We start from the raw sequence: 10,000 nt of genomic DNA, 5'->3' as shown, positions 1-10,000 counted from the left end.
AGGTGTGTGTGTGTGTGTGTGTGAGAGAGAGAGAGAGAGAGAGAGAGAGAGAGAGAGAGAGAGAGAGAGAGAGAGAGAGAGAGAGAGAGAGAGAGAGAGAGAGAGAGAGAGAGAGAGAGTTACCAACCACACTACTTCACTACCTCCCTTTATTATTGTTACAGCAGCAAGAGACCCATCAATCTGTCTTATCTACTTACCTGACTGTCTATCTATATATCAATCTGTCTATTCACCACAATCATCTACTCTATATCATCTACTTATCTGTCTGTCTACCTATATATTTCTGTCTACTTACGTACCTACCAATCTATCTATATATCTATTTATTTGGCACTTTCAACTATTCTGTATTATCTACTAACCTGTCTATTTATCTATCCATCTTGCTTAAGTACTTATCTATCTATCTATCTATCTATCTATCTATCTATCTATCACTATACTCTATTCGATGACAAGGGCCACACCGCTGACTTCTATTCATTGAACAACTATCACGTAACACAAACCCTGAAAATTTTGGCTTTCTCTCTCTCTCTCTCTCTCTCTCTCTCTCTCTCTCTCTCTCTCTCTCTCTCTCTCTCTCTCTCTCTCTCTCTCTCTCTAAAAAAAAAAATATAAATAGTTCCAGGAAGTCACTGAAACCAACTTTTAATTGGAATGAGAGAGAGAGAGAGAGAGAGAGAGAGAGAGAGAGAGAGAGAGAGAGAGAGAGAGAGAGAGAGAGAGAGAGAGAGAGAATCTAAATATGGATGCAGTGTATGTATTTCCCTTAACTCGTACCTCCCTCTTCCCCCGCCGCCCCCTTCACACACACACACACACACACACACACACACACACACACACACACACACACACACACACACACACCTGCTGCCTCGCATAGGTAGTAAATTCTCGTCTATTAATTGACCTGCACTTCTGGTAATGTAGCTGCCACCTGAGCGCTCTGATATACTAACACCTCCACCAATAGTAGTAGTAGTAGTAGTAGTAGTAGTTCGTGATGGTAGTGGTGGTGGTGGTAGCATAGTAGTAGTAGTAGTAGTAGTAGTAGTAGTAGTAGTAGTAGTAGTAGTAGTAGTAGTAGTAATAGTAGTAGTAGTAGTAGTAGCAGCAGCAGTGGTTCCTTTGAATTACTTGTGTTCATTACTACTACTACTACTACTATTACTACTACCACCACCATTACTAGTTTTGTTATTAATATCATAATTATTCTTACTATCATCACCTATATAAATTTTTTTTTTCTCTCTCTCTCTCTCTCTCTCTCTCTCTCTCTCTCTCTCTCTCTCTCTCTCTCTCTCAGCCGCCAAAAACGCTCTGGTCAAATTTATCAGTTATTGGATTTCGCTTATTACTTTGTCTTTTTCACTCCACGACAATACCTTTTTCACGCTGCACCCCATCCCCCCCCCCTCTCTCTCTCTCTCTCTCTCTCTCTCTCTCTCTCTCTCTCTCTCTCTCTCTCTCTCTCTCTCTCTCTCTCTCCTATTCACTTCCCTCTTCCTGCCTTAAGCTTTGCCTCATCTTTTATCCCTTCCTCGTCCTCCTCCTCCTCTCTCTCTCTCTCTCTCTCTCTCTCTCTCTCTCTCTCTCTCTCTCTCTCTCTCTCTCTCTCTTCTTTATAGAATGGGGAAAAAACATGAAAAATACAGAATACAACGTTCAGACAGCAGTGATAATTTTCAAAGTAAACGACATGTGTGTGTGTGTGTGTGTGTGTGTGTGTGTGTGTGTGTGTGTGTGTGTAAGACGTCATTGTTATAATCTCTCTCTCTCTCTCTCTCTCTCTCTCTCTCTCTCTCTCTCTCTCTCTCTCTCTCTCTCTCTCTCTCCACTACACAATTAAACTAAATACACACCGAGGTTTATTTCCCCACAATCTCCAAACAATCTCTCGTCTGTCTCTCTGTCTCTCGGTGTCAACCACCGAAGGAGCGAGAGAGGCAGGGAATGATTACTAAGAGAAACAAGAGGAAACGAGTGTGGAAAAGGAAACGAGTTGGAGAGAGAAGAAAATGGGGGAAAGAGGAGGAGGAGGAGGAGGAGGAGGAGGAGGAGGAGGAGGAGGAGGAGGAGGAGAAAGCAAGTGAAATAATAGAAGAAAAACTGACGAATAATTTATCACACACACACACACACACACACACACACACAATTCTCTCTCTCTCTCTCTCTCTCTCTCTCTCTCTCTCTCTCTCTCTCTCTCTCTCTCTCTCTCTCTCTCTCTCTCTAATTTTCCGTTTTCCGTTACAATTAGTGCATGCTACACCGCACAAGTTTAGATGGTGGGTGTGCGTGGCCGCGTCGCTCGTGTCCCCACCCCCGCATTATTAGAGCCGCTGAGCGCTAATGAGAGGTTTGTCAAAGAAGGAAGCTTTTCAGGCACGCTTCAAAGTCATTATTTCAAGCCCCGGTGCCTGCGCTAATCTGCTTCCAGAGATTGTTACTCCCACGGGACAATTATAAGCTTGAGATGGTTCTATTTTCGTGTTTCTAAAAAGTCGACATTGTGAAAAATTTAAAGGTTTTCCACTGCAGTGAAATTCGAACAGAAAAGAAAACACTGGGAAAACACATTATCTGATTTAGACATACTCCGACGGAACGATTTATCTGTCTGTGCGTGGGTGGTGCAGCATAAAACTTCCCGCACGGAGCTTGAAAAGTGTAACTATATATGTGTAGGAACCGAGAGGAAAAGCCCTATATATTCTCGTGCTGCTACAAAACAGTACGGAATGAATCCACTTCAGAACTTCCTACACGGAGCTTGAAAAGTGTAACCAAGAGACATCCCTACATGTCCTCGTGCGGCTACAAAAGACAAGCATATTAGTCCGCTGCAGAACTAATAAATGACGACCTGGGAAAACTCGGAGGTGAACTGTGAAAACCCTCACGTTACTGTGACCCTGTGTTCCTGGGTAAGGGCCAAGGGCAACTAAAATTTATGAAAAGGGCCCACTAAGGTACCAGTCCCTGAAGAAAAAGAGCCAAAAGTATTTTTCAAAACTGAAATATCATGAGACCTCCCTCTGTCATTTATCACAAGGTCATAAGTAAATGAGACTCAGATGAGTGCCGAGGCCAGCTGTAACCTGTCCCCAACTTTACCTCTACAAGAGTTTTTTTTTTTTATGTAGTCCATCACTGCATGGAACTTATCAAATGTACTGGAGATAAAGCCAAGAAGCAAGCTTAGCTTTGCCTGAGTCTTTTCATGCAAGAAGTCTATTAAAAGTACAAGTGATAAGCCACAGAAACGACAATATTTTTTTCCTACAACCTAACACTGTAAGGAGCAGTAAAGAAATGGAGATAAGGCGCACAAGAAGTCTACTAAAAGTAAAAGTACAGGTGATAAGCCACAGAAACAACAATATATAATTTTTGCATACAACCTAACACTGTAAGGAGCAGCAAAGTGGTGGAAATAAGGCGCAGAAGCAACTTTAGCCAAGTCTTTTATGCAAGCCACACTGCATGGAGTCTGTGAAAAGCTGTGCAGATAAGAATCAGGATGGGACAACAATAAAAGGTTCAAACTTGATAAAGTTAATTTAAGAAAGAGACAAGAAGGAACTGGTTCTCAAATGAAATAAAATCAGTAATTAGTGCCGAGTCCTTACGTAGTTTTAAAAGAGAATTAGACTAACTTATGGATGAGAAATATAGGTGGAAATAGGTACACGTTTCATACAATGACTGCCACGCAAAAGTCTGACGGCGTCCTGCAGCTTCCCTGTGTCCTGAGTCTGAGGCACAGAAATCGTTATGAATGCGGTCCTTGGTCCAACTACTTGTTGATTACACTTGGATAAGCAAACTAACCACACAAAGGGACTATTACTTATCATGTACACGTAATCAAACTACCTACTAATTACCCACTGACTACCCACTCACTCTTACTCAAGCCGCATATAGCCGTTAGTCCACAACTAGTTCCCTACACGTAGATAAACACACGGATACATTCTTACTCACCCCGCATGTAGACGTACGCCACCCCGGTCATATTGGGTCGAGTCAGCACCACCAGGTTGAGCAGATCACCAAGCACGCCCACGCACACGAGCACGGGCATCACCACGCCGTACGCCACGAACTTCACCTAAGCGTTCCAGGGAGAGAGTGAGAGTGAGAGGCAAGGAGAGTGACAGGGCGGCGGGAGAGACGGAGGGAGGCGAGAGGAGAAGGAGTGTTGGTGGATTATTAGTATAAGGAAGAGGGGTGAGGGGAGAGGGAGAGAAAGGAATAGAGGAGAGAAAGGGAGACGGGGTGTGGAGGAGAGAATATGGGAAGAAGGGGAAAGTAGTTTGCAAGGGAGAGGAGAATGGGGAGAGAAAGGGAGACGGAGAGTGGGGAGAGAATGAGGGAAGCAGAGGCAGTTTGTTGGGGGAGGAGAGAGAGGAGGAGAGGGAGGTGTGTAGAAAAATGAGGGAAGGAGAGGGAGAGGAGGAGGGTAGAGGAAGGGAGATGGAGGATGGGAGAGAGAATGAAGGAGGGAGAGGTAGGTAGCTACGTAGTTTGTAAGCTGAGAAAGGTGTGTGTGTGTGTGTGTGTGTGTGTGTGTGTGTGTGTGTGTGTGTGTGTGTGTGTGTGTGTGTGTGTGTGTGTGTGTGTGTGTGTAAAGTGAAACGGAAAAACAAAGGGAAAGAAAATGTGTGTAAAACAGGAAGGAGAGAAAAATTAAACGCTACAAAAGAGAGAGAGAGAGAGAGAGAGAGAGAGAGAGAGAGAGAGAGAGAGAGAGAGAGAGAGAGAGAGAGATGGAAGGGAAGGAAGGGGAAAGTATACATTGAATAAGTGACGGAAGGCAGGAAGAGAGTGAGAGTGAGTGAGAGTGAGGATGAGAAAGTAAAAGAGGGAGGGAAGGAAGATGAGGATAAAAGATTGAGAGAGATTGGAAGTGGGTGCTGAGAGAGAGAGAGAGAGAGAGAGAGAGAGAGAGAGAGAGAGAGAGAGAGAGAGAGAGAGAGAGAGAGAGAGAGAGAGAGAGAGAGAGAGAGGACCGTGGCTTGAAAGATCTTATGATTGTGAGAGAAAAGGAGAGGAGACAAGGAAGAAAATGAGAAATGGCGAAGAGGAGGAGGAGGAGAGGAGGGAAATGAGGGAGAACAATAATGGTAGAAGAGGAGTTAAGCCACTGACAAGAGGAGGAGGAGGAGGAGGAGGAGGAGGTAAAAAGACAGAGATGAATTAACATGGGAAATTAAGGGCAAGAAAAGACAAATGAGGAGGAGGAGGAGGAGGAGGAGGAGGAGGAGGAGGAGGAGGAGGAGGAGGAGGAGGAGGAGGAGGAGGAGGAAACGGAAGAGGAGGAATATGACAAACAGTAACAATGAAAAATAGTTGTGTGCAGCAATATCTCTCTCTCTCTCTCTCTCTCTCTCTCTCTCTCTCTCTCTCTCTCTCTCTCTCTCTCCCTAAATACTCTCACATATGAAGTATTCAGTTATTCTGAGCATAAACTCTGTTCACCTGATACTCTTCTCCATTTATTGAGTTACAGATAGGATATGTGAGAGAGTAAGGCTTGTGAGAATAGAGAAGGGGAGAATGCAAAGCCAGGAATAAATGGACATTCCTCTCTCTCACAGCCACGCCGTCTTGGTAAGTCCTTCGGGAAAATGCATCAAATATAAATAAACTGATACATACTAGACAGATAAGATGGGAGGATTTTTAAGATGACGCCCCGTGGCCACCGTGCCTTGACAGAGTGAGGCAGTGAAGGAGTGTGAGGAGAGTAGGAAGGAAGGAGAGAAGAATTGGGGAGATGAGACGACGAAAAGTGTGGAAAGAAGATTAGGAAGCAAGATAAGGGTGAGGCAATGAAAGGAGGAAGAGAGAGAGAGAGAGAGAGAGAGAGAGAGAGAGAGAGAGAGAGAGAGAGAGAGAGAGAGAGAGAGAGAGAGAGAGAGAGAGAGAGAGTGGGGGGATAAGAAGCAATGTTGTCACTTGATAGAAAATGAAATGTTAGTAAGGCAAGTTATATGATGGTGGTGACAGAGAGAGACAATGCAGCGTCAGTTAGCTTCAAGCAGCCCTCGTTAAGGATTGTTGTGAGGGCGTGTGGGAATGTTCTGCTCAGTAAAGTTTTACTTCCAACCTTTTTTTTTTTTTTTACTTTTTCAGAATAAGGGGAAACTTGTCACTCTCTGGCTCACTTCTGTACTCACTCACGCATTCTTTCCTTTTTCCACAAACAGTTTGATACTGATGGCAAACAGATAAACAGATTCCCTCGTTACAGACTAATAGTCTCCTGATAACAGCTGTTTTCAAAGTATTCTCATTCACTCCTTCTTCCATGGACAGTTTAACAATAAATACGTAACAAGCAGATAAGCAGATAGCCTCGTTATAGACTCCGGGTTCTCCTGACAATACCTGTTTTCATTGTATTCTCACTCATGCCTTCCTTCTTCCACAGTGTAATATTAACAGCTTGTAATATACAAAACATATAACTCTCGTTATTGACTATGGCTTCTCTTGACAGTACATGTTTTCATTCTACTGTCACTCCTTTCACGGAGTTTAATAATAATTGCAAATAAAGATATTCTCGTTACAGATTAATAGTTCCCCCGTTAATGCATGTTCTGATTTTATTCTCATATACTGACTCATGACTCCCTTCCTCACTGCAACATCACCATACAACAGTGGCACAGTGACGCACTATCTTCATTGCTTTCAGTTCCTGCACACGCCACCATCCCAGCCTCCACAACACATAAACATCATATATATTTGCATGGCCGCATCCTCCACATAACTCTAAGTCAACGGTTATCAGTTTATTTATTATTTATTTTTTATTTATTCCTTTACTTATTTATTTATATTTCTTTTTGTTGGCCTGTGATCCTTTGAATGAAATTGATAGAGATTTGTGAAGAAAATAGATAAATAAGTAAATAAGACATCCTACCTTCATCCTACGCATTGCTGTAAGTCATCAGTTCTCAAGTTTTTGAGCGGGCTGCAATCCCTTAAGTGACCTTGATAGAAACTTATGATCCAGCCACCTTTAAAACTACTGATACACGAGACATTACGTTGCTTTGTATTCTCACACCAATACTCTGGAAGTGATCAGACGACCCCTCACAGGACCCTCAGTACGAGATTCACTGCTGGAAATTAAAAAGATCGCCTACACTTCCTTAATTCCTGCACTGCTCACAACACACAAGGGACTGGATCCTCATGACCTGCACGTGTCCCGCTCCACTAAACTTGGCGAGAGACCAGCCAATATTACAATCTACTGATACCAAGTTAATACACTTTATTCATTAACTTGTTTATTTCATTGGGAGCTAGTCACCTGGCACTGGTCATACAGGCCTCAGGTTAAATGATCCGCGGGACAGATCAGCCTGAGTGTAAATAAGCCTTAGGACGTTGGGTACTCAGGACACTCGGTACCCAAACCACTTGGTCCCCAAAATATGTCTAGACTCAGATGTCTGGACCACCGGCGTCGTGAAGGCAGCATGTGGATCAACACACACCAATGTAACGTTCACCAACCACCCATTACCTACTCAACCACATCCACCCATCCACTCAACCATATCCATCCACCCACAGCCATAACTCCATCCATCTATCCACCGACTCACACTAACTCATCCACCCACCTCCATTAACCCACCCATCCAGCCACACACTCAACTAGATCCACCTATCCATACACCGCACACTTTCTACAGGCCCATCCGCTCATCTACCCACTAACCCACACACCCATCCCACCCACACTCACCAAAGCATCCACCTACCAACCCATCCATCCTAACATCCACCGCACACTGACTTACCCATTCACAACCACAACCACCCACTAATCCATCCACTGTCCACTGGCTCTCCACTCATCTACTTACCAATACAAACACCCATCCAAGTACCAAGCCCACCATTCACACCTCATCCACACACCCTCCACTTACATCCACTCAGTGATCCACCGACTCACCTATCTATCCATCCACCCAAATATTAATCTCTCTCTCTCTCTCTCTCTCTCTCTCTCTCTCTCTCTCTCTCTCTCTCTCTCTCTCTCTCTCACCTGGTACACGTCGCGGGGGGTGGGGGTAGCGGGGTAGCGGTCGCAGTCCAGGAGGTCACTGGTGTTGTCTGAGCCTTCGTGGAGGTCATACAGGTCAGTGGGGATCAGGTTGGTCAGCAGGGAGGGGGTGGTCACCAGTCCCATCTTGGTGCCGTGATCTGGTGAAGATGGTGACCTCCAACTGATGCACTACTGATCAGGGTCACAACAGCTCTCGCGGTGACCTTTCGCGATGTCCTTGTGACGGTTTGATTGGTGACCTGACCTCGCACGTCACAAAGCGAGCAAAGTTTGTCTCTTTCTTCTTCCTTCTCTTCTTCAAAAGCGATGATTTTGGAAGTTAGGAAAAGAGGAATGTGTGAATTTTGGCTTGCAGAAGACTCTCTCTCTCTCTCTCTCTCTCTCTCTCTCTCTCTCTCTCTCTCTCTCTCTCTCTCTCTCTCTCTCTCTCTATCTATCTATCTATCTATCTATCTATCTATCTATCTATCTATCTATCTATTTAAGGTGTAACATTTCCTGCAGGAAGAGGTAGAGAGGAAGGCTCTTAAAAGCAAGGAGGAAGGAGTCTAACGAGAGAAAAGTTTACCTCCAGTGAGAAAAGCTTTCAGATGGAGACGGAAAAAAAAGGAGGCTGTTTTTTTCTTTCAGTATGCTTCAATAGCTACGAGGATCTCTTTGTGTGTTTCTTTACAAGTCGCTGTGTGGCGCTTCAGATCACGGAAGTCATTCTCTCTGTTTATCTTTTCTTTCATCTGTCAAATTGTTTTCATCTTTTTTTTTTTCGTTTTTCCTCTCGTTGGTAAAAATTCTATTGCAGCTCAAGTTGTGCAATATTGTCCAAGTCCTTTTAGCTTTCATTAAGATTGTATCTATCCATTTTTCACTTGTCTCTGTCTATCTCTCTCTTTCTCTCTCTGTGTCCTAATTTTTCTTTCTCTTTATCGGTCCTTTTGTTCCTGTTCTTTTTTTGTGACTTTTTTATTTGTTTGTTTAGTCTTATTGTCCTCTTGTTTCTCTGGCCTTATCTTTTACCTTCTTTGTGCCCTAAGTCTTTTTATTTGTCTGTCTCTCTGCCCTTCAATATATTGGCCTGTCTGTCTCAACTTTCTATTATGTTATCGATACTAAACAAAAAAAAACAAAAATAAAAAGTGTTGACCCGTCCTTGCTTCCCTCAAAGTTTTATATGGTGAGTCTTTTTGGTGAAGTTAACACAAGTTTTATAGAATTTGTCATTTTTTTCTAACTTAAAGTGACTTAGTTCATATTTTTCCCCTCTCGTGGTCTTTCGCTCAGCACTGTCCCGGCTGCTGGAAGAGAGGGAGAGGAACTGATGTGATCCTTTTACTATTTCGCGACTATTACGTAACAGCACCAACATCACAGCGTGACTACTAATTAACTACCACGTAACTGCCCTCCCCCATTTGGAGACCATCACGCAAGCACCAATTAACTTCCACATAACAGCCTCCCATTCCGAAACCATCGCGTAACAGAAGCAATATTACATAATGTGACTGCCAATTAACTGTCACGCAACACCTCTCCCATTCCATAACCATCACGTAATTACCAATTACATACACATAACAGTTCTATTATTTCGCAACAATCACTAACAACACCAACATTACAGCACGTAACTATCGCACAGCAGCTTCACTACCTCAATTTTCATGTAACAACCACGACTATCTCGCATTTATCACGTAACAACTTACCAGGATACGATCATGTATGCTCGTCACCAGCACGTTACTAACTCAGTTATAACGTGACACTTGTACTACTTTCGTAAACGTAGCGTAACTACTTTGTAATCACGTGATGGCTTCACTGTTTTATTATTTCCATGCAACTATCGCGAAGTTTCACAATCAAGTAATT

General features: G+C 43.5%; 1 protein-coding gene across 4 annotated transcripts in view; it reads right to left on the bottom strand.

Moving 5' to 3' along the window:
• Positions 1-10,000, bottom strand: part of LOC135111370 (probable G-protein coupled receptor B0563.6) — a 72,858-nt gene that overhangs the window by 29,816 nt on the left and 33,042 nt on the right. For 3 of the 4 annotated variants that reach the window (XM_064024566.1, XM_064024564.1, XM_064024565.1), the window contains exons 3-4: positions 8,108-8,423; positions 4,006-4,132 (exon numbers count right to left, since the gene is read on the bottom strand). In XM_064024566.1, the coding sequence (XP_063880636.1) occupies positions 4,006-4,132; positions 8,108-8,251 (271 nt within the window). In that variant the 5' untranslated portion in view covers positions 8,252-8,423. The remainder of the gene's footprint in view (positions 1-4,005; positions 4,133-8,107; positions 8,424-10,000) is intronic. The other variant, XM_064024567.1, reaches the window with a different exon arrangement.

This window comes from Scylla paramamosain, chromosome 22 (assembly GCF_035594125.1).
Source record: "Scylla paramamosain isolate STU-SP2022 chromosome 22, ASM3559412v1, whole genome shotgun sequence".
NCBI classification, from domain to species: Eukaryota; Metazoa; Arthropoda; class Malacostraca; order Decapoda; family Portunidae; genus Scylla; species Scylla paramamosain.
This window is presented reverse-complemented; position numbering and strand designations above follow the sequence as displayed.